Raw genomic sequence first — 25,291 nt, forward strand, 5'->3', positions numbered from 1 at the left:
CTGGATACCTGGCAGCCCTTCAACATAGGCCAGGTCGGAAACAGACTCCACAAGGATTAGGGGAACTCTGTGGTTGCAGGATATAACTACAGAACCTTGAAAGCCTGGCAGAGTTTTCCTCTTCCCCTTCTTATACCAAAGGGAATCAAGGCAGGGCAATCCCAAACTCCTTTCTTGCCCCCTCCTCTCTTTCTCTAAGCTGATGTTTATGTAACCATATTGCATTCTTTCTTCAAGGTTACTTCTCTACTCCACTGCAGTGTCTGAGTTGATGAATTTGTGGTTCTCCCCATAAAATTACCCATTCAGTTTCTTTCTCCCCCTCCGCCCCCCATCCCCAGGTGCTGATGTTACGCCGATCTCTGACCTGGCTACGGGCCACCTCGGTAGCCAGAGTTTTGCCTCTGGACCAGAATGTCATCCTGCATCAGCTGATGGGCTACATGGTGGGTGCTCTAACTACAGTTCACACGGGAGCTCACATCATCAATTTTGGTAAGTGCTGCTCAAATTTTCTGTATCGTATTGATATTTTTTCCTATTATTTAATTGCTATCCCAGAGCAGTTTATAAAAAGGATTACACATTTAAAATCTAAATAGAAAAATATCCCAAAACTGAAAGCCACAATGTCTACAAACATCATAAATTTTTAGCAAGTTTACATTATGTCTGAAATTTCAGGAAAACAAGTTCTCTCAGACTGAAGATTGATTTTTCACCTATGGTGCCATCCCAAAGAAGTTCCTGCCTCAGTTAAGATGTCATCTCTCTTCTTAATAATATGTTTGACTGGTAGCCAGCAAACCTTTTAAGCACCTGGTCCTAAGCCATGAAGGGTTATAATAGTAAGAAACAGCATTCTGAGTTTGGGATCAAAAATGGACTGGGAACCAGCATACCTGAGCAATATAGGATGTGTTTTTTAGACTACTAATTGTAGTTTGTGAACACTTTTCAAAGCCAGACCCTTGCACAAGTTCACTAGAGCCTAGGTAACAATGGCTGGGCTCTTTTTGAATTGTTCTTGTTTGTAAACTTAATTAATCTCTCTTCAGATAGATTCTTAGTAGTCTACTTGATACTGGAGCTGGAAAGTGCTCTGGCTGCAGAAGCATCAAAGAGCTTCACCCAAAAATGTCACTTACTTTAAAACCAAAGCTAAGTATTTACAGGTTGAATTATCTGAAAAATAAGCTGGATTTTGTCTCCTGTACTATTAACGGAATGCTATTCTTTTATAATTTTCTTTTTATTTCAAAATGCATTTAGACATTTTTAATCTTGCAATTCACCCAGAGAACTTTGGTTTACTGGGTAACAAGAACCAGTGCTATGACTACATAATAAAATGATAGTAAGAGTACATGGTGCACACATAGCTTGCTGTTGAATAGGCAAACTTTGCTCGCTCGCTGATTATGGTCCATTTATCAAGTGCTCAGCAGGAGTTTCTAGGTGTGGATGGTGAAAAAAGGGTGACCCCTTAATGTGCCCAGCAGCCTTCAGGTGTGACCACTACCTCGATTCTTTTACTCCCTCTGGAGATGTTGCTGGTGGACACCCATTGTTGATCTTTTGGATTTGTTCTAAAAACCAGGAGGAGCCTAGCAGCATGTTTTCAGACTAGTAAATGTTATTAAAAGACAAGCTTTTGTGAGTGATCCAGAAGTTAATGCATGACAGCTTCCAGTGTTGTCCAAACTTGGCCACTTTAAGAGGAGTGGACTTCAACTCCCAGAATTCCCCAGCCAGCCATGCTGGCTGGGGAATTCTGGGAGTTGAAGTCCACTCCTCTTAAAGTGGCCAAGTTTGGACAACACTGCCTTATGCCATCGATCGTGAAAGATCTGTCTAGTTATTTCCAAATTTGTTAGTTAGAAAAATTTACTACCACACTGCTGATTTGGGGCTACAATAGACTAACACAACTCTCCGCCTATTATGTTTTTTTCTTTGGTGTTTCCAGATTTTCTCAGACTACAGAAAATGGGACATATAATAACAAAACATTGGCAGAGATATGGAAGTGTTGGCAGTAATATATATCTTTAAAGGGGGTATCATCTTGATGTGCAGTTTCCTGCCGGGCTACTGAGCTGGTCAACAGTCACCTCTTCCTGCATAATTTCAGCCTTTATTATGCACTTTGCCAGGCATATAATTTTTATCAGCAGGTTTTATGCTGTTTTGGTGCTGAGCTTTAATTAAAGGGCTAAAATACCACTTTTCAAAAACTGAAATATTGGCTTAATAGTTCTTAATGAAAAACTGTTTAAATGCAAATTATAATATTGTATGTTTTAAAAAAGAAAGAGATTGTCGGCTCTGGTTTGACTATTTTATCTTGATGGGCATCATATTCACAATTTTCTAATTGGTTGGATCGTGCATTAAAAGATTTTAAAGTTATTGAGGTAGCTACAATATCGTTTAATAAAGAATGTTTCGGCATGAATGCTAACAGTGGTGTTCATGTGATGTTCGTGAACTAAACCAGTAAAACACCTGGAGGCTACTTCAATGCAACATGCTAGGCTTGGGTGAGTTTAGAGGACTTACAGTATAGGGCAAATCCCTTGGCTAATTTATGGTTCAGAGTATTGTACAAGCCAGAAAATGAGTTAATTTAGTAACCAGGTTAGATGTGTTGTATGAATACAGCCAAAATATTATTGGAAAAAATATGTTTACATTGGGTCCCTTCTTCTTCACCTCCACATCTGATGCGACTAGAACCTAACCAGCCTGTTGATGTTGCTGGGTCAAGCTTAACGCAAAAGACTGTTTTGGGGAGTCACTTATCCAGCCTTTCTCTCCCCTGTAGCGGGAATGTCTCAGGCTAAGGGAGAGTATCATCTCTGGGAATACCTGCTCACCACCCGGCCTGGCATCGGATGGGTTTATGGAGCTGCCTCCCTCACAGGCCTCCTCCTTCAGCTCCTCGTCTGCCTGATGCTCGCATGCTCCACTGCCCTGGTCCGCAGGAGCGGTCACTTTGAGGTGATGCTTTCCCTGCTTCCTCTGCCAGTTTTGTCTTTTTCAGTCAGCAGAAGGCTGAACAACTAAGCGCGTGTGTGTGTCCAGTCACAGGACATTTCCACGCAACCTCTGGCTTTGCCCCTCAGCAGCAGCGTAATGAAGCCAAGGTGGTCTTTCCACGGCTGTTCTCAGTCCTCTGCGTTGCCCAGCATTCTCCCCAGCTGGCTCATGGGAGGGCTGCAAAATGGCACCTGCTCTCGTGGCGCAGGAGGAGGGGCGGGAAGTCCCAGGCGGTGGGACAAGGCCCTGTATTGGGGAGCTGCCCACTCCACAGCTCCAGAGGAAAAGCTAAAACTCTTTCCAGCATTTGTTCTCAGGGAACACCTGAGCTGAAGGTTACTCAGCTCAGCTTGGAAGGTCTCCAGAAGTCCCCTGATCTTGTGGGGACAAGGAGGTGGCACCAATGTCAGGTGAGCACAGCCCTTATAAGTGCCAGAGTAGCAAGGCTCAGCCCCAGAAGGAGAATGGCAATTGTAACAATAAAGAAGTGTGTTTTGGAAAAGTTAACCTGCCTCTCTGTTGTTGAGAAAATATCAAGCCAAACTAACTTTATTACAGTCTTAAACCAGAATGCATGGTTGGTTGGTTTTTTGGTACCTTTGAGTCAGTGTTGACTCCTGGCAACTGCCTGGATGTGTCCCTGCCGTTTTTTAGGCATCATGTTTGAAAGGGTTTGCCCTTGCCTCCTTCTTTCTTCCCAGGGTTGAGAGAGAGCGACCAGCCCCAGATCACCCAGCTGGCAGACTAGAACTCACGGTCTCCTGGGTTCTAGCCTGTGATCCTCAACCACTCAATAACGCAATCAAAACACACACTGAGAAAATGTTCTCAGGCGTTCCATGTCTGGGAGTTTTGAACAGAAGAGGAAAGAGCCCATAAGAGGCCTCCCTTCAGGCCTCCTGTTTGAAAAATGATTCATTGAATTAAAATAGCAAAACAGAGATTAAGCCAGCATGCTACAGTGCAGCCGTAAGCATCCCCTTTATTTCCAGTGGTGTCTGACTTAAATTCCACTTGACCTCCAGAGGCTGAAAGATAAACACGCTGGGTGTTTGCACACTGCTTTGTCTGCCAGGATGCCCTCCTGGCCAGAAAAAGGTATCAGATGTTTGGTCAAAGGGAGATCTTAGCAGCAAAATCCAGCCCTGCAAAAAACATGATGCTCTAACGTAGAGAGCCAGGTTGGTGTAATGGTGAAGGCTCTGGACTAGAAACCAGGAGATGGTGAGTCCTGGTCCCTCCTGAGGCACGAAAGCCGGCTGGGTGACTTCGGGCCAGTCCCTCTCTCTCAGCCCAGCCCACCTCACAGGGTGGTTGTTGTGGGAAAAAATAGGAGGCATGTGATGGAATGGTTTGGTGAAGGCCACGCTTGGGGAGATAAGCATTTCCTTAGCCCCCAGAAAGAGCGTGGGAAGGTGAAGAGGATGAGATTGGCACCACCCTAAGGAATTCGCGGTGTTTGCTTGCTGTTGATGTTGTAGTAGGGCTGCCGCCAACAGCTGTGGTGTCAGATTTGCCCCCTGGGGATCCGTTGCCATGATTCCAATTTCCCCCCTCTCGATGGTAGTACGAGTCTGTTAAGATTGATGTCAGGTTCAGCCCAAAGAACTCCACGCGACAGTACAGGTCTAGTTCAATAGCTTTTATTAGCTTTCACCCACAAGACAGAATCTCGCCAGGCTGAATCTAAACTTCCCAAGCCAGCAAGCAAACACCGCGAATTCCTTAGGGTGGTGCCAGCCTCATCCTCTTCACCTTCCCACGCTCCTGCTGGGGACTAAGGAAATGCTTATCTCCCCGAGCGCGGCCTTCACCAAACCATTCCATCACAAGGCAGGATATTTAGGTATGTTTGCTGCCTTGAGTTATACGTAAAATAGGTGGGATAATATAATAATAATAATAATAATAATAATAATAATAATAATAATAATAATTTGAAATCAATATGTCTCCTTTGAAAAGCTTCTTGTTCTTCCTCCGGGACTCCATTTATATTTTGTTTTTATTTATTTGTTTTTCCGGGTTTTTTTACGTGATTTTTATTGAAACTTTTAAAAAAGAAGATACAAACTAATATAAAGTAAGGGAAAAAAAGAAACAGAAAGAAATCAAAGAAAAAGCGAAAAGTGCAAGAAAGTAAAAAAGCTGAAGAAAAATAGAAAAGAAAGAAAAAAGATATAAAGAAGTGGCTTCCAAAATTCTTCACAGCAGTTATAAGTACAATTATATTTTAACCTCTCTCTCTAAAGTTACATCATAATACTCTTCTTTCTATAATCTATCCTGTCTAATCATCAAAGCCATAAATCACAAATTCATTTTTTTGACGGCGTCCTTGGGGTTCTCTGAGCTTGGTAGTTTTCTTGCAAACGTTTTGTTACCTGGCTAGGTAACATTTTCAGTGAAGTAGCACTGAAAACTGAAGATGTGACCTAGCTGGGTAACAAAATGTTTGCAAGAAAACTACCAAGCTCAGAGAACCCCAAGGACTCCACAGCTGAACCCTGAGCTACACATATTCTCTTTTGTTGGTATCATTTTTTAAAATTTTGACACAAAAAGTCCATAAGAGGTTTCCAGTCCCCAATGAATGTAGATAGTGTTTTTTCTCTAATCAAAGAAGTTAATTTATCCATCTCAGCAAGATCTGTCAATTTCACCAACCATTCCTCCATAGTGTCGAATCTTTCCATCTCTGTGAATATAATAATCTCGCCACAGTAATCATGCATTAAAATAATCTTCCATGGCTTTTTTTCTAACTATTGATCCATTAGTCCTAAAAGGAAAAGTTCTGGCTTCAATTGAATATTAATTTTTAAAATCCTCTGTATAACACAATCTAAATTTCAACCCTTTTAACCACATTGATCCATCTGTATATTATAACCAAAATTCTTAGCCCATTTTATCATATGTTTTTTAACCTGTTCTTCCTCTGTTTCATATTTCAGCAAAAGTTTATACATTTAGCAATTACATGTGTATCATCAGTACACAATTCTACTTCAAATTCTGTCTTACTTTGTTCAGTACCATGACTTTTTGTCCATTTTGAATCTTTCTGATAACTGTAAATGGGAAAACTATTGACAACTATATTATTCTGCTATTAATTGCTCTCTTGATTTGATTTTAAATTCCCCTTGATGGTTTTCCAATAGTTCCTGGTACATCTGTCTGCTGTTTCTCTTCTTTGATGTGCTTCTTGAGCTGAGATCCATAAAGGTGTTTTCGGGCACAACCTGGGTTTATAGCTATTCCATATTTTCAATATGGCATATGTAATAAAATGATTTTTAAAGTCCACATTAATTTTAACCTTGGCTTTATCATACCATAAATATCCATGCCATCCAAGCTTCTAACTTCTAACTGTAAAAGTCTCTTGTTTCTTAGCAACATCCATTCTTTCGTTCAGATCAAACAACAAGCAGCAAAATACAATTTCAAATCTGGTAAACCCAATCTTCTTTTCTTTGCATCTTGTAATACTTTATATTTAACTTGTGGTTTTTCCCCCTTGCCATATAAATTTAGATATGCCATTGTTTAAATGGTACATCAGTTGTCAAAACAGGTATTGTCTGAAACATCATTCTTGGAAAAACATTAATTTTTATCACACAGATTCTCCCCAGTAGTGACAATTTTAATTTCTCCCATCTTAACATGTCCTTCTTAATTTCATTCCATGTCTTAATTATTTTGAAGTAACATACAATTCATATTTGTCATAGTAATACCCAAGTATTTTAGTTTTTTCTCAATCTTAAAACCAGTTTTCTCCAGCAGTTCTATTTGATTTTCTAATTTCATATTTCTGTTAACATCTTTGTCTTCTGATTATTAATCTTAAAGCCTGCTAACATACCAAAGTAATTTTCCCATTAATTTCTACTCCCTCTAGTGGGTCTTCTAAAATTAACACCAAATCATCTGCAAATGTCCTTAACTTATAAATTCTTTTTTTAAATCTAAACTCCCAATATTCTCTCATCTTGTCTTATGTCTCTATGCAGTACCTCAAGAGCTAAAATGAACAAAAGTGGAGAGTGGGCATCCTTGTCCACTTATTTATTTTTCCCCTCTAAAGTCATAGAAAACATGGCAGACGGGGGCAGAGAGGAGCACTGTGCATTACGCTATGTGAGGCCCATCAACACAATCATGTCCCTGTTCCTGATTCTGAAATGAGCAGTGGCTACAGGAGGGGGGAAAATTAAGGTGGTGGCTGCAACTGGCTGCTCAGAGCCCCACCCCGTTTTCACCTGAGCTGTCTATGTAACACCCATAGCAAAGAGCAGGACTTTATTTGCTTGGTCATAGCCACCATCTGGGGTATTTTAACGCCCTGGATGTTCCCCTCTGAAATATTGGCAAATACGGAATTTTATATAGTTCTTTTAAGCCCTTGATGTAATTTCACTTTGCCGTTCAAAATGTGTCCCTTCCTTTGTCGCCAGTAGGTCTTCTACTGGACTCACCTTTCTTACATCCCTGTCTGGGCTTTGCTGATAATTCACGGCCCTAATTTCTGGAAGTGGTTTGTGATACCTGGATTTCTGTTCCTTGGAGAGAAGGCCTTTGCAGCAGCTTTGTCACGTGTCGGCGGGCTGTACATTGTGGAAATCAACCTTTTGCCCTCCAAGGTGTGTACCACAAACGGTAAGGTAAAAGGAAAAGTGTATGAACTTGGGTAACCTGCTGGTGAGAACGGAAAAGGAAGTGTGGTTTCTGGTGCATCGTCCACTGAATCCTTACTGCATCCCCACGCGGGCATGTTATTTCTTTTGAAATCCAGGTGACTCATTTGGTGATTAAGAGACCCCCCTTTTTCCACTACAAACCTGGGGACTACGTGTACCTGAACATCCCGGTCATCGCCCGGTTCGAGTGGCATCCCTTCACCATCAGCAGCGCCCCAGAGCAGCCAGGTAGGGGGCTGACTGTCCGGAGGGCCGCTGCAGTGGGCCTCGAGCCCAAGGCTCTGGTCTGGTCTGGTCTGGTCTGCGAGGGAGGAGGCTCCCCCAGGTCAAAGGGTGGGCCCCATTAGCCTCTGGGCTTTTCTGACCCTCCCTTCTCAGACATCCTGGGTGGCGAGGAGTGGGATTTCTTGAATTCTCATTCCTGCCCAGCACTTCCTGGCTTAGGATACAGATGGAGATAAGCTTTAACCATGAAGGGTGAGTCCAGTCTGCATTTGTCCCAGCATCGCACTGCGTCGGAGCATTAACTAACTAGCAATTATGCCATTGCATTGGATTTTGTTAATGTATATATATATATATATATATATATATATATATATATATATACACACACACATACACACACACACACACACACATACATATATATATATATATAGAGAGAGAGAGAGAGAGTATAAATATATATTATAAAAAGTATAAATATACTATATATATATATAGTAACAATATATATATATATATATATAAAGTATAAATATATATATAAAGTATAAATATATACTATATATATATATATATATATATATATATATATATAAAGTATAAATATATACTATATATATATAGTAACAATATATATATATACATACATACAGTATATGAAATCAAGATCGCTTTCTACAGAGCTCTAGGCAGCTCAGAATGTATAACTGTTAAAGACATGACTTTAAATCAGTCATGGCTTGTTGTGAAGAGCCCCCGCAGCAAGGATGAAGACCAAAAAGAGGCACCCCGAAAGCAGACCCTACGTGCTGTCGGCCCCAGCAGTAATGCTGAGCCAGTGACCATCAGTGGACTTTTTCATCGTTCCTGCTGACATTTGCCGTAGAAGGGGCAATTAGCAAATGATTTTCAGTTACATCGCAGCTCTCAACTATCCCTAACGGGTAAGTGCTGCAAACAATTTATCACTGCAGTGACATGGGCCAAGTTAAAAAGAAAAGGAAGAGAGCGCTGATGCTTCAATGGTCCACCGGTGGACTGAGGGGAAAAAAGAGCAGTAAAGTGGCTAGTTCTGGGGAAGAAAATCTGATAATTCTGTGCAGTTTGTAAGAATGGAAAATTTATGTTAAAGCTGCCTGCTGTGCCTTTGAGGCTTTAACTTTGTAAACAGAATTGAGTATTTCAAAAGTATATACAGTGGTACCTCGGTTCACGAACTTAATTCGTTCCATGACTCTGGTCGCGAACTGAATTGGTCGTGAACCGGATCAAATTTTCCCATAAGGTTCAATGTAAATACGGTTAATCCGTTCTGAACCATATGTTGTTGTTTTTTTAAACCGCAAAAATATGACACAAAGTACAGTATGAAGAGAGAGAACGCTAACCTTGCTCGAGGCGACTTCTGGCGTGGAGGACAGGAAGGCGGGTGGGGAGGCGGTTATTGCTTGGAGGGAGAGTGCCCCTCCAAAAGGACATCGGGGAGATCTCCTTCAGGGGTTTCCTCTCTTCTTTGCCTCTTAGCTGCAGGCTGAGTTTTGGCGAAAAATCTGTCTAATGTCACTTGTTTTTTCCTGCGCTGCATAACCCTCTGGAAATGAAAGACCAGTAGTGGCTTAATCTTCAGCTCGGCGCTTGTGTTCGCACACAGCAAAAGGGTCAATCTGTCCTTCATGGGCTTGTGCCCTGGCAGTGCCTTTTCCTCCTGTGTGATATAGGTTCTCTTTGGCATCTTCTTCCAGAAGAGCCCTGTTTCATCGCAGTTGAACACCTGCTGAGCGACGTATCCTTCCGCCTCCATGAATTCCGCGAATTCTTTCCTGTAGCCTTCTGCAGCGGCCTTGTCAGAACCGGAAGCCTCACCATATCTTGCCACACTGTGGATGCCACTTCTCTTGCGGAATTTATCAAACCAGCCTCTGCTGGCTTTAAATTCCTCACTTGCTGCGCTGGTAGAGGGGTTTTCCCGCAGTAAATCACTGTGCAGCTTCCTGGCTTTTTCACAGATCATAGCCTCACTAACGCTATCACCTGCCAGCTGTTTCTCATTCAGCCACACTAACAAAAGTTTTTCCACCTCTTCCAGCACTTGTGTCCTCTGCTTGGTTAACGTCGTTACTCCTTTTGCCACATCAGCTCCTTTGATGGCATCTTTATTCTTCAAAATAGTAGAGATTGTCGACTTTGCCATCTTGTACTCCGAGGCCAGATGAGTCACACGAATACCATGCTCATGCTTTTCTACAATTTCCTTCTTCAATTCAATGGTTATTTTCTTCAAAACCTTATTCTTACCATTCTTGCTCTGCACTTTCTTTTTACCACCATGCTTGCTCTGCACTTTCTTTGGAGCCATGCTAAAAAGCACACCAAAAATCTTCACAGCCAGTGTCTGTCTGTGACCACGATCTCGCCTACAGGAAGCCATGACCACGTGTCACAGCAGGGAAAATGGCCATGGGTCGTGTTCATCAGCCGACGCAGAGTTCGCGAACGGAAGCAAAATTTTGCGAACGGTGCTGTTCGTGACCTGAATTGGTCGTGAACAGAAGCGTTCGTGAACCGAGGTATTACTGTATAAGTAATAAACAAAAGCAAAGTGTAGCCACAAACATGAATAAGACGCAGTATTCACACCATACACGTAGGTCACTTAAAAGTCTAGCAGGTAATGCGAACTGCTTCCCCTTGGGGAAAACAGTTCAAGCAGCCCTGAGAAGGTTCCTTCTGAGAGAGAGTTCAGCCCAAGTGGCCGTGGGGCAGCGCTGGAGGGGAGCGGTTGGGGCGAAGCCATTTGCCACGGGGTAACAAAGTGCGGCAGATCATCCCTTCTTATGTCCGAAAGCAGGACATAATGCTAGTTCTGAGGCGAGGAAGGAGAACAGTGACTCTGAGCGGCGTACAACAGAAAACAAACAATAAACCAAGAGAAACATAAACATTAAAACATCTACCCAATGTATGAAATATAAAATGGCAAATGAACATGATCATTAAACAACCAAAAGGGAACTCCACTCAACTAGACTCAAAGGCTGGGGGGAAATGCCAGGTCTTAACTGCTCTCCTAAAGGTGAGCAGAGTGGGCCTACCATGTATTTGGGGGCATGGGGGGGAGATCATTCCAGAGCATGGGGACAGCCACCAAAAACACACACTTCATAGGTCCCACAAGGTAGTAAAGAGGGAACCTGGAACATGCCCTTCCTGTAGGAGCATGTGGGGCGGGCAGACGTTCTTGGGACAAAGTGGCCCTATGCCATACGGGGATAACCAGCACCTTGAATCGCACCTGTAAGTCTGCTGGGAGCCAGTGCAGCTCATGGAGTAGTGGTGTTACATGGGCATAACGAGATGTGCCCATAACTACCCACGCTGCTGCATTCTGGATCAACTGAAGTTTCCGGATGGTCTTCAGGGGCAACCCTGTGTAGAGTTGGGAGGTGACTAAGGAATTGGGGCTACTCAGGAGTAAACTGCTGAGGAAGCCAGACCTGATCAGGGCCAGCTATGCTTGGTGTTTAGGAAGCAATCTGTGCTCCACAAGGTCCTGGAACAATGCCAGTATGCGAAAGTCTCTGGGGATTCCCACCTTAGAACTGCTAGCTACAGAGAGCTTTTCTTGGAGTTGACCCAGTTTTGTCTTCAGATGCTCTTCATTGTTTGCCGCTCCTCTGAAGGCAGCGGCACGAGTCTGCCTTGTGTGTATGAAACTCGGGCTGAATTTATTACTTTGAGAAAAGACTGGGTGCAACCTTAAATCAGATAAGCACTGCCATTCGTGAAGCAAAGGATGTGCAACTCAAAACAGCAGCAATAAAAAAAATAAAAAATAAAAACAGCTACAAATAAAGCACAAGAAGATTCTGCACTGAAAGGTCTCCTTAAAAGAAGGGGGTTCGCCCATCTCCAGAGAGGCTGCAGGGGAAGAAATGAGGCAAACCTCCTTAGCAGGGAGTTCCACAGGCAGTGACAGTTTCCTCTCCTGAGTTCCTCTGGGTTTTGGGATATGCAAAGGACTCTGAAGATAACCTCAATGGGCTTGTGCAGAAGGAGGTGGTCCTTGAAAGGGTCCTGAGCTATTCAGGGCTTTAAAGGCCATTGCCAGCACTTCTAACCGCAGAGGTAAAGGGGCTCCTGAGTTGAGCTTGTCCTGGTGGGTATCTCCATGCAGTTGTCTTGGCAGTAATTCACCACTGCCTTCTTCCATAGTGTTTTTTCAACTTCCTAGTCTAAAATACAGCCCTGGGAATTCTAGGTGGTCTCCCAGCCAGTTATGAACCAGGTCTGACCTCACTGAGCTTCTCAAAATCACCCAAGATTAGGTAATCGTGGCCACTTGCTGTGATTCTTTAAATTTCTTTAAATTGTATCCCAAAACAAATTGGAACCCCGTGCAGCTGCTGTTCAAACCAGCAGCAGCAGCCTGGACCCACTGTCATCTCTGACTATTAGAGCGCATTGCAGTCATCCAGATCTGATATAACTGACGCACGCCTCCATCTGGTCAGATCTGCCCTGCCCAGAAATGGACACAGATAACATGGTACCAGCCTCAGGCAAACAGGGCTGGGCTGTTGCTGCTGCCTGAGCTTGGGATTCAAGACTGGATCCGTTGAACCCCCAGACACACGCCTCAAGGCAGCACTATCACGTTTGACACGTTGAACCCCAATGAACCCCAGTCATCTGAGTCCAGGGATCTCAAAGAAGGGAAAGCTCAAGGGTCTGAATTAATCCCTTCCCTGATTTATTCTCTATACCCTACCCAAATCTTGTCCCATCCAGAAAATGGGTTCCAGTTCGTACTAATCTGCTTCTTTCTTTGAGATAGCTGTGCTTCAGTCTACTAACTCAGATCAATCAGGAAGCCTTCATTCAAGGATAATATCCTTCTCTTCAAAGAGACGATCTGGCTGCACGTACGATCGCTGGGGCAATGGACCTACCGGTTACATGAATACTTCTGGAACTATCGTGAGCCTTTTGAAGACCAGCCTGAATTGTCAGTGACCAGAAAATCAAGGAAGAAGAACAGACTCTCAAAATATGTGCAGGTTTGTAGTTTAAAATACCTTTCCTCTCTACTCTGGCGTTTTTCTAGTTCTTGTTACTGGGTGATCTTAAGATCAGCTTGACAGATCACCTTCTCCCACCTTGGTGTTAGGGGGGAATTCTGGGAATTGCACTTCATAGGTTGCGTGTGATCCCAGGCCTGGTTCTGCAGCCCCATGGGATCTCCAAGATTACATTACCAAAATATGTCAACAACATATCAAATGGCGAACGTGAATTTTTGCCTATTTTCAGTCAAACAAACTAGGTACATTAAGCCTCACACAGACTTATTTAAATGAAATCAAGTAAAAAACAAAATCCTGCCCACAGAGCGGCATCTTTTGCAGCCCAGAGTGGTTGAAAAAAATAGAAGCATTTTAGAAATTGGCCCCTGTTGTTGAGCAAAACATCTGGAAAGGGTGAATCAATGAATGGAACACCGAGCGGGTGATGCTCTGCGGATGTTGGAGAGACCGAGACGGGACTCTGAGGTTCCCTGCTGGGGCGTCTCAGCTGCAGGATGGAGGCAATGAAACGCTGCATACCTAGCGCCCCTCTTTTCTGTGAAGTGTGCGTGTGCAGAATATAGGGCTCACCCACACTCCACCCAGCGGTGGTGGGAAGAAGCCCCACCGATCTAAAGGGCAGGTGCTGCAGCCGCCTTCTCATGCCTGCGGCTGCCTGACTTCATAACTGATCTGGTGGAAGTGGAGCTTCCCTCGTCTGCTGACACAGTCTCTGCTTATGCACAATTTCTGGCACTTTGGTCGTAACCATGGTGGCAATGTGGCCAGAGACTGGGACTTGCCCAGCTTCTAATGGCTGCTTTTGGCCGCAGCGTGTGTCCCCTCCTTTCTGGCTACTGGGTCCTGCCCTCCACAGCCATTTGGGTTCATGATGCTGCACTGACACGGCGCCTGCCGCCGTTCTTGTGAAGCCTGGTAGCGCATGGGAACTTGGATTCAAGGAGATGGCCCTCGCTTTCTCACGCAATCAGATTAATGGCTTGTGACTGCTAGTCTCAAGAAAGGTAGCTGATCTTATGCAGTGAGCAACACTGAGCACGAAGATTGAGTAACAATAAACCTTTATTGGTTTCAAAGTTTGTAAAAAAAATGTCTTCAGAGACACATTCCCTCATTCCAGTTTACATACTGGCCCCTGGTTGAGTTGGCTGAGCTCAACTTGGGTTCCTGGAGAAGATAGCGATGCAGCACAGGTAGGGAGTCCGAACAGTGCAGTCCCCCGGTAGAGACCTGCACAGCTTCCTCTCTTGTTCTTTGCCAGCAGCATCCATCACATATCCCTTCCCATGTCACCTCCGGCTTTCGTTGACTTGCTAGGCTGCTGAGTCAAATGTGATTTAGTACATAACTGCTCTTATTTCTGGTTGCTCTGGCCCCTCTCTGATCTGATGAACTGCTTCCCAATTCCATGCACGTGCCCGTGCCCAGCGGCTGACCCCATCCTCTCATTCTCATGTGGAGATAAAGTTGTTTGCTCTTCACATGCTTGCTAGTTTAGTTATTGCTGTTGCCCCACTGCTTGCTGTCTCCCAAAGTTCAGGAAAGATCACCATGGAGTTGCTTTAGCCAGACTTGTAACACCTGGTTGGTGCTTTTGGAGGTGCACATCAGGCTTGTGCAGTCCCTTATTAGCATGTGGCCACCTGTGACCCAGTGCTGCCCCAAAAAAGGGAGAAGCAGCATCGAGGCTGCTAGGCAGGTGGACAGCAGGGCGCCTGGACAAGGCGGCACAAGGCGGCATTTGCTTGGTTTCCGTATGATGGTTAAATTGACAACCTGGCCACAACAGTTTCTGGTGAAGGAAGAGCACTCCTGTTGGCCAGTTGTGCTTCGGCCCAGTGCTAGGGAGAACACGGGTGATGGGTCCCTGCAGGCCTGGCCGACGGAAGTGGAAACGCTGCCAAGAAGGAACCGCAGCCCCAGTTGCTGCTCTTGATTTGTCCCACGTGAAAGCTGTTGGGACAGCTCTGCTCACTAGCTTTGCTGTGAGATTGGCCTGAGAGAGCAAATCCCACCTCATGAGCTACAGGAAATCACACCTGGATGGCCTCGTAGAAGGCCATCCATCAGTGCCTACCTCTGCTTTGGAGGCACAGCGATCTGGGGGCCTGCAGTAGTGGGGAGCTTGTGTCATGAGGTCATAACACATGTTGTTATTGTGATGAAATCTCAGCTTGCTACAGATGCCCCTGTATAGAAATGGTCCTGCCGAGGCACCAGTAGCCTCTAATGGGGTCCTACAACTCATCCGGGTATCTCTGTGAACTCTTCCTTCAGAAATGCCTCTTTTGCTCCCCTGATTCGGACCATCCTGTGGCTACAAGCAAGGACGAGATGATCCAAATAGTGTCATATAGACCCATCCAGGATCCCAGCATCACTGAAACAGGTGAACCCGAAGAGGTGAGCACATAAGCCAGGGAGGAGAGTTCTTGTGCACCTTCTCATAGTGTTACACACGCTGCTCCCAGGTTCGGCTTATGGTCACTCACCCACACACTCACAGCCTGTGGAGGCACGCGGATCTTGTCAGCCCCCCTTGCTTTCTACCTGGGTTTCCCAGAGAGGTGCGGCTGGAGCAGACAGACACACAGCCCTGGTCAACAGCGGGGAAATAATTGGGGATACACACAAATCACTTCCAACTGAACGCTGAGGCACAAGAGGTTCTTTGTAATACACGGAGACCCAGTGAATTTAAAGTAACAGCAAAACTTTACTGGTTGCAAGGTACATTTGCTCTTTCTCATACACACACACACACACACACACACGCGCGCGCTCATCCATGCTTACCCACGTCCTTCTCAACTAGGCTGCCAGGCATTAGCTAGAGGGAGGGAAGCCGCTAAGTCTGGATCCAAAGGTGACTCAGAGGACTCAGAGTGGGTGGGCTTTGGGACCCCTTTTATCCTCAAAAGTCCTTTCTGGGTTGATTTACAAGTTGATGGGATTGGGGTGAGGGGTTCCATGTGCTCAGGCCCAACTTCCTTTTTCTGGTTCAGGTCCTTTGTTTTTTCCTTAACGAGGTGCTTCCTTCTTATCTCATAGATAAGTTTCCTGGCTTTTGTCCTCTCTGCTTATGTGTCTGCTTCACCTTTAGGTTATGGCAGCTTCAGCCTAGTCTCACAATAGGAGAGTCAGAAAAAAAGTCATTTATCATATGAGTGCTTCCTTTCTATTTCTCTGAGCTGAGAAAAATTAAGAGTTTAGATTTCTTTGGAGAGAACTTGAGGATTTGTAATCCTTTCCTTTCTTGATAAATGTCCAAGCAGATCAGATCAGAAGCAATCAGATTTCTCTGGCAAGCAAGAAAACCTTATTCAGGCCCCAAAACAAAGGTCTAGATTTCAAGCACAGCTCCCAGCTTGCAGCATTAAACATCTTTTGTCACTGATTGTTCAACATTTCACACTAAGCCATTAGTTCACAGCCTATAGCCTGCTGATGGTCCTTGGAAATCGTGATAGTGAGATGATGTAGTGGTATGAAACATGATTCTCCTCCTCTTCTTCATCCTCCTCCTCCTCTGTTACTTTCTTATTATATCTGATGTTGCATTCCCAAAGTAATTAGCTTTGCACACATCTTGTGTAATACAGCATTCACTGAACTGAAATACTGGTGTTTTTGTAGAGTATTGACACTGCAAAATATTTGATTTGGTTTGATTATGGTGATGGTCTGCAAAAGGTTTGACGCTAGTGTAGTAGTGATAATATATTGACATGGGCATTGTGGGTTCTAAACCATGGTTTAACATTATACAAATAGAGAATCATAGCATGGAAAGGTTGGAGGGAGCCATCACTCCAGAAATCCACTACTACAGTGTCCCTGATTAATGACCATCCAGCTTCTGTTTAAAACCTCGAAGTGAAGGAGGATCTATTGTGTCCTGAGACCAACTGTTCCATTACTGAACAGTCCTTATTATTAGGAATCTCTTCTTGATGTCCAAGTGAGATCTATTTCTGTGCAACTTAAATCCACTCTTTCTTGTCCTGTTTTCTGGAACATGTCTTCAACAATCCTACTGTCCTGCTTCAGGTTTCAACCACACACACTCACACAACTAAACCATGGAGTTTAGCAATTTTACTCCAAGGCTGAAGAGATAACAGCAAACAAAGGAATGTAAACAACATTGAGGCTGGCCTGAAGAATTTGGTTACTAAATAGGAACACCTGGAAGAGTAGTCCAAATCCAGGGTTCTGAGAGCCAGGTCAGAGTTATCAGCCAATCCAGAGGTCAGAGGTTCAAGGTTTCAAACACGAACAGAATTTGCCAGAGGTCAGACATTGTTTCCAGCAAAGAGCTGCTACTTAAGTAAGGTTGCAGCCAGCCATCACTAATCGGGAGATTTTCTCCCTTGCTTGGCAAGGACTCTGCTCTGCTCTCTTCCCTGCTCGCCGGGTGCAAGGGTTGAAAGGCCTTCGTCATCCTCATCTGACTTCTCCAGCTGCTCGGGTGGTGCCTGTCTTGGATCAGCTGCACATGGTTCCTGGCTTTGTCTCTCCTGAGGCTGACGTTCCCCAGGCTCAGCTGGAGCAGTTTCTTCCGGGCCAGATTCAGATTCAAAATCTGAGTCCTGAGCCTGGGCCATGACTTCTACCCGATCTCCCTACAGGAACAGCCTTTCAGATACTCAGGGGTATTGCAGTGTACTATATAGTAAAAAAAGTCAAGATGGCACCCACAATGGTGTGATTGAAGCTCTGCCCATTTTATGTGTGCAGTTTTTTGTGGCTGCCATATTAACTTTTTTGATGATACCCCTGCACATACTGCAAAAGAATGATCCGCTCTCTCTTTTCCCTCTCTTCTCCATGTGCCTCATGCTTTTCCTTCTAGGCCCCCTGGTTTCTCCTCAAGACGTGATCCAATTCTCAATGTCCTCTCTAAAAGCAGCACCCAGAATGAGACACTATTCTAGGTCCAGTTTAACCAATGCAGCAGTGACAGGAATGACGGCTTCTCTTGGTCTGCACTCTGCACTTCTGCTGATGCAACTTAAGATTGGATTTGCTTTCTTTTTCCAGCTCTTGACTCATGACCTACCAAGAGACCCAGGCCCTTTTTCCATGCACTGCTCCTCAGTGTGGTCTTTCTCCCTCCCCCCCTCCACACCCCATTTTAGACACACGCCCTTGAGTTTTTTTCTACCTATAGGAATTTGCATTTGCATGTGGAAAGTGTTCTTCCTGGTTTCTGCCTATTATTTCAGGTTGTCAGGATCTTCCTGAATCTTAATGCTATTCTTTACAGTCTTTGCAATCTTTCTACCATGGGTAAATTTGATAGTCATATTTTGTATCTTCTCGTAAAAGTCATGCATAAATATGTTGAATAGCACAGGACCCAGAAGAAAGCTTTGTGCTACACCAGTTGATACTTTCTTCTGGCTTGATGTGGAGCCATTGATGTACACACTTGGTATAATTGTTCAGTCTGGTCTAGATCCCTCTAATAGTAGCACGGTCAGCTCACCTTTGCTATTTTAGATTCTCATGTGAGAGTATTGATTTTTTATTTTTATTTTTTTTTGCTGATCAAAATACACTATGTCCACCACATTTCCATGGTCACATAAACTGGTCCCTCTACGAAAGGAGAGCTCATTGGTTTGTCATGGTATGTTCTTTGGAACCCTATGCTGGCTTTTGCAAAGAAGTGCATTCTTCTCTAAGTGCTCATAAACTGACCACTTAATAAACTGTTCCAGAATTTTGATTGGTATGGATGTATCCTACTCATTTGTAATAAGACAAGTCCTCTTTTTCCTCCCTTAAGATTGAAACATTTTCTTTTTTCTAATCCTCTGGCACTGTACCTGTCCTCCATAATTTCTTTAAAGGTCAAAGAAATGGTCTTAAAGATGGCATCACACACACACACACACCGGTGATGTACTGTAATTGATGTGGTCCTGGAGACTCAAACTTGTTCATGGAAGCCATGTGCCCCCTGGCCATCTCTTTCCATGCCTTGTGTTGTCACGCTCTTCTTTTGGCAACTGTTCTGGAGAGAAGAGAAGAATGGGAGTTGGAGCTCTGCTTGCACCTGCTGTCAGTATCCTATCCTCTTCTCCTGGTGGAAGAAAGATTCTCCTTCTTTCCTAGCTGCTCCTTCCTTTTTCTTCCTTGACTTGGCCAAAATGGCCCTTTTTGTTGCATTTAGTTTCCCTTGTAAGACCAAAAAACCCCTTTCTTTTTGCAAGTATTTCCTACTTGTTAGTTCACCTCTTAGTGGTTAGCCATCTCCCATTTCTTTGCCTGTAACTCTTAGCTCCGTTGAAATTCCCTATATATCCACAACAATGTCCTAAGCTATGATTCTCTTTGTTCCCTCATTAGTATAGTGTGTGATTGTGCTTTTCTTCTTTTTCTTTTTGCCTTTGAGTCCGGGTTGACTCCTGGCTACAGAACAAAAAAATGCCCAGCCTATGAACTGGGTGTAAATTAGAATAGCACAAGGAAGGCTGAGGGCCATATTGAAGAATCTGACAAAAGTCTGAGAGGAAAAAGTTCTAGGACCCTGATTTTGTCACAGCTGAGAGAGTTAATTCAAGCTTGATCTGCACCCATTTTAGCAAACTTATAGGAAGCCACGTTAGTCTTTGTTAGCCAAAACTCAGAAGGACTCTGGTAGCATCTTTTCAGACTAACAATTAATAGGCATAAGTTTGTGTGAGCTACAGCTCACTTCATTAGATGCATGGAGCGGCTAAACTGGGGTAGGATTACAATCATCATTTGTTAATTGATAAGGCAATCCGTTTCACATGTAATCTGCATCTGCCTAAACTCTCTGTCTCCCTACACTTTCATCTTAATTTAAATCCTACCTCAGCTTAGCCACTCCACGCATCTGATGAGGTGAGCTGTAGTTCATGAAAGTCCTAAGCCTTTTGATCAAATTTGGTACTCTGAAAAGGTGCTATCAAATTAATTTTGCCTCCTACAGCTGTTTTTGCTTTGCATTTTTAGATATGAAGGCCCAGATCACAAAGAGTTTCTCTGCTTCCAATAGCTGGAACAGGATCTCACACAAGCTAATTCATTATCTGTAAATCGATATTTTCTTTTCTACAATCCTGTTTTCTAATCCTTCCTATCCTGAGCTCTGTTTTGATCCTCCATTTCTAAAACCTCCCCTGCTGGCTGGGGATTAGCCCAATGCATCTGGAGAGATACCAGATTAGGGGAGTTGGCACGACTCCCGTTTCTACCTGATCGAAGCATTTTAGCTGCAGAATGTTCTGAAACCTAAACATTAATATTTATTTATTTATATATAATTTATTTAAATACAATTTATATGGCCACCCATCACACAACAGTGACTCTGGGCAGTGTACAAGGATTAAAACAACCACCATAGCATAAAATCCAAGATGCCCAAAGTTAAAACAATAAATAATAAAACAAATCACAAAAACTGGATCCGCCGCAGAGCCTGCCAAACCTCCAGCTAGGTCTTCAGAGCCTTAGGAAAGGCTAACGGGGTCGGGGCCATCCAGATGTCCAGAGGGATACTGTTCTACAGGGAAGGGGCTGCCACAGAGAAGGCACAACTCCTGGGTCCCACAAGATGGCACTGTTTGGTGGAAGGGACCTGGAGCACGCCCTCTCTGCTGGAACCAAGCAGACATTCTGTCTTATGAAGTTGGGTACAAGGACCTGTAAGTAAGTGGTTAGTGCATAAATAGATGTACCTTTGTGTCAAATACTCAACCAGTTGGATCTCACTTGCTGGTAGCCATCCTAATAATATTTAATTGTATTTAATTGTGTTTTAGACACTGACTAACTTCGACTGTCTATGGATCTAAAAAAAACCCAGAACGACCTATTGCTCTGGTCCTCATACCTGTGGGTTAGAACATCTACTTGATGAACCCAGAAAATCTTTGTGTTTCTGCACTTGTTTTCCTTGTTTCTTGTAAAACTTAAATTACTGGTTGTATGACTATCTATGCACATGTGCACACACACACACACACACACACGTATCTATGCTCAAAATAGAAGCTGAAGCCCCAAAGATTTAAAGGGCATCAACTTGCCTTCTACCCAATACATATAAGATCTTTTACTAACACAATAATCTTTTTATCAGATTTCTGGCAGGCCTACCAAGAATCATAGATTCTGTAATATCAAGGTAAGCTGCTCGTTGATATTCTTTCACTCATTAAGCACTGGTAGAATTCTCTCTGTCCCAGAGTTTGCATTCTCCGTTTGATGGCTTGGTGAGGAACAAAGGACAATTGTGCACCAGGAGGAGGTTCAGGGCATTTGGGTTGCTGCTGCAGTGCACAGAATTCAAAAGGAGCAAGGTTAGGGGAGAGGACCTGTAGGCATCTGTGAGGGAGAGAGGTGGGATTTGAAATGGGAAGAGGCAGCCCAGCCCCTTCAATGCTTGGGAAAGAACAGAACTGGTGGAAGGTTGTATTTTCCTGCAACGTTTGTCCTGTTAAAAAGATACTACCATACATACTTTTTGCAAATGTTCAAGCTCCTTTGCAAAAGGCTGCAAACTCTTTGCAAGGGATGTAATGCTGAGGACTAGGAAACATGTCCCTTTTCCTGAATCGAACAGCATGATATTCCTTTGCCTTAATCTAGACATGTTCTGTGACTCAGTGGAGCATAGTGTGGCTGGTGTGAGCAGCTGTTGAAATCCCATGGAAGAGATCTACTGAAGACAGGTGACTACCACAGCAACTGCAGTGTGCCAAGGACATTATTTCCATGGTATTTCATCAGTTTGTTTCTATCCTGCTACCAGGATAATCTACACAACGACATTTCATAGTCAAAAGCCAGACTCTGCAATGAAAACAGTTGTCTGGCCAGTGAGAGGTCACAGCTGGTTTGGCTGAACAATGGGAATTGGTTTCCCCCTCTGTTTGAGTTTCTAATGGGAAACCAACTTTTCAGTGATATCATCCTTGTCAAATCAGTTGGATGTGGAGAGTCCTGTGATTTTGTCATGCCTGCTTGACCAGTCATGAACTGAAGAATATGACACAGACAAACAGCAGAGGGGAAATCTACGTCTCCAGATGAGCATTAAAAAGTCTGGTAGTGGGCATAACCCTATGACAGTCTGGCCTAGATTCAGAAGACTCTGGCTTCAAGGATAAGCTGGAAGGAAACAACTCACCTTTGCCAAGAACGGGGTCAAAGCACCCGGCATCCTTTCTTCCCCTCTCCTCAGTGTTACGTTGATGGTCCCTACGGCACTTCCACACGAAGGATCTTCACTTCAGAACACGCAGTGTTGATTGCAGCAGGGATTGGTATCACCCCTTTTGCCTCCATTTTACAAAGCATCATGTTCAGGTTGGTCGGCATGAGATTGGGGCCCAAAGTCTAGCAACACGCGGTACCAAGATGTTCTTTCCATAGTTTTCACATGAGGTCTTTGTTTTGGTTAGCTTCCCTTCTAATTGAAAGCTTGCCTGCTGCTTTTCCAAACATGCTTCATATAATTTAAAAATAGCGGCACTTTTAAAAGATTGCGATCAAACTCTCAGACTAGTAAGTAAACAGGCATTTAATGGCAGCTGAACAAAAGATGTCGAAAGCATTTATTGACTCTGCCCATTTCTCTTCCCAGGCATCGTATGCGAAAACAAGCCTCCTGGAGCCACAGTAATTCTTTGGGTGAGAACATGAAACTGCAGAAGGTGAGATGCCCAGCTGCAGCTTGGAATTCCCCCAAAGTAATATTTTTATTTCTAAAACCCTTGAAGCCACCGTGCCTGAAGGAATGCTGCTTCCAAAATATCCTTGTCAGAACCCTAAAATCACCATTGGGGGCCCTGATCTTTTCCAGGTGAGGGTTGACAAGCTTTCCAGGACTAGCCCCTAGATCAGTGTTTCTCAACCTTGTACCTTTAAGATGAGTGGACTTCAACTCCCAGAATTCCCCAGCCAGCCATGCTGGCTGGGGAATTCTGGGAGTTGAAGTCCCACTCGTCTTAAAGGTGCCAAGGTTGAGAAACACTGATCTAGAATCTAGAAAATCCTCCCTGCCTGGCCTCTACTTTGTGGACTTTTTGGTGCCCGTTGAAGATCTTTCTACTCTTCCTAGGCTTGTAGGGCTTTTTAGCTACAGGGCAGTGATTTTTAAAAAAACTTTATCTCTACTATCTAGTGGCTGCTCTAATAGTTTTAATTGATTGTGACCACTGTTTCATTTTTTAAAAAATGGTTTGAAAGTTGGCCTACGAACACATTTTTATAAGGTAGTATATAGATTTGTAAATAAATAAATACAGGTAGTCCTCATTTAGCAACCACAATTGGGACCAGCAACTTGGTTGTTAAGTGAAGCGGTTGCTAAGTGGAATTGCACCTGTGCTTATGATCTGATTTCAGCTTTCCCTTGCTTTACAGACCTGCGAAGGTTGTAAATCCAAGGATTGGTCATAAAGTTACTTTTGCATCACTGTTGTAACTGCAAACAGTCACTAAATGAGGCAGTCGTTAAACAAGGACTACCTGTACTTTGTTTTCTCCAGGTAGACTTTGTTTGGATCAATCGAGACCAAAAATCCTTTGAGTGGTTTGTCAGCCTGCTTACCCAACTGGAAGTCATGCAAGCCAGTGAAGAACCAGAGGGTAGGTACCTGGTTCCTCCTGATCTTCATTCAACCCTATCTCAAACTGAGTATTTTGTATTTCTAAACCAGATTGTCTTCTCCAGACTGGACAAAATTGGGGTAGTGATATTGATTGGAAGTTTTGACAAAATCCACCCAGAAACAGTTTTATTCTGTTTTCTCTTGCCGTGAGATGATGATGATGAATGATGAATTCTGAGCAGGCTCAATGGGTGGAATATCCTCCCCGCCCCTTTAACCAAGCCTTCCCTTTTTGAACTTTACCAGGAATATCAAACGAGGGGGGTGAGAGACTGATGACCAACCTATGCAGACACCCCTCCTCTCCATGTAGTCATTCTTGTCATCCTTGATTTCAGCAAAGATGCTTTTCCATGCATGTGCACACCGCCCCCCCGAGCTTTTCCACACAAATGGAGATCTTGCCCCAATCAAGTCTGCCCATTAGATAAAGAAGTTCTATACACAGTCTTGCTGATACATGTTCTCATGAATGTTGACAGCAGAGGTACTAGAAAGGGGGGGGGGCATGATATAGTCCACTAAATCCACCTGGGTTCTCCAATTCCTAGCCCGATTCCTGGAGATGCATTTGTACATGACCTCAGCACTTAACAAGAGTGACATGAAGGCTGTTGGCCTGCAAATGGCCTTAGATCTGCTTGCAAAAAAGGAGAAGAAAGACTCAATTACAGGCCTCAGGACAAGAACAAAGCCTGGGCGGCCAGACTGGAAACAGGTAGGTTTTTCCTCTAAACCACACCTAAAAACATGTATTCTCAACATATGTTTGCTTATAGTACGGCCATGGTGAGGGGATTCGTTTCCTAGTTCAGTCCAGATTCCAAGCTAGTATCTCACATGTTACAGAAATTCTTTCCTGCAGTTGGCTTATGGACAGAGACCACTCCCTGGATGCTTGGACAAAACTTTTAATGACAAGCAGTGCTGGGGCAAGACAAATACAGTCTTCCCAACCAATATAGCAACCGCAAGCATCTTTTATATCCTTGAGAAGCAGTAAGAAAAAGTGGTATAACAATCAGCAAGATAGTGAGACTTGCACATCTGGCCCCAGCTCCTCCCTAGCTGTTTCCTCCCATGCCATTTGTTACCCACGGTCCAAGGACAGGGACAGGTCAGTCCTAGTTTCAGATGGTGTTGCGTAGGCTAACTGGATTTTTGTCTCCTCCCCACACAAGATGCTATGAGAAGGAGGGGCGACGCTGGAATCCTGGGCTGCTGGGGAGCTAAAAGTCTATCCTGAATCTTAGCAGATTCCTAGCTTGCTCCTGACTTAGCCAACCTCTTAAAATGTATCAGACCCTTTTGTGTACAACATCAGGTGGCATCTTTAAATTCTTCTTCCTTTGCTGTTGCCGAGTGGAAGGCTATCCTTTTGGGGCAGTGGCCACATTTGGAGCATGACAACATATTGTGGACATTCCCTCAAAATGATTGCCATGGTAGGCAATCGTAGCCAGTCACAAAACATTGTTCAAAATGGCTGCCGTACATAGGCTGCAAAACAATCACAACAGGGCATCACAGAGTTTCTGTATCCCTTTGCTGCCATCTAGTGGCTATC

At 43.9% G+C, this 25,291-nt stretch overlaps 1 protein-coding gene across 1 annotated transcript in view; it reads left to right on the forward strand.

Moving 5' to 3' along the window:
* The window catches only part of NOX5 (NADPH oxidase 5), a 42,316-nt gene that overhangs the window by 14,351 nt on the left and 2,674 nt on the right, over positions 1-25,291 (forward strand). The window contains exons 5-15 of the mRNA XM_015889308.3: positions 342-495; positions 2,828-3,003; positions 7,515-7,697; positions 7,850-7,982; positions 12,888-13,039; positions 15,344-15,469; positions 21,189-21,233; positions 22,293-22,417; positions 22,695-22,764; positions 23,602-23,701; positions 24,276-24,442. Of these exons, the coding sequence (XP_015744794.2) occupies positions 342-495; positions 2,828-3,003; positions 7,515-7,697; positions 7,850-7,982; positions 12,888-13,039; positions 15,344-15,469; positions 21,189-21,233; positions 22,293-22,417; positions 22,695-22,764; positions 23,602-23,701; positions 24,276-24,442 (1,431 nt within the window). The remainder of the gene's footprint in view (positions 1-341; positions 496-2,827; positions 3,004-7,514; positions 7,698-7,849; positions 7,983-12,887; positions 13,040-15,343; positions 15,470-21,188; positions 21,234-22,292; positions 22,418-22,694; positions 22,765-23,601; positions 23,702-24,275; positions 24,443-25,291) is intronic.

This window comes from Python bivittatus, unplaced genomic scaffold (genome assembly GCF_059951505.1).
Source record: "Python bivittatus isolate LINGU-HERP-01145 unplaced genomic scaffold, Pbiv_v1 ctg000210_np1212, whole genome shotgun sequence".
Lineage (NCBI taxonomy): Eukaryota > Metazoa > Chordata > Lepidosauria > Squamata > Pythonidae > Python > Python bivittatus.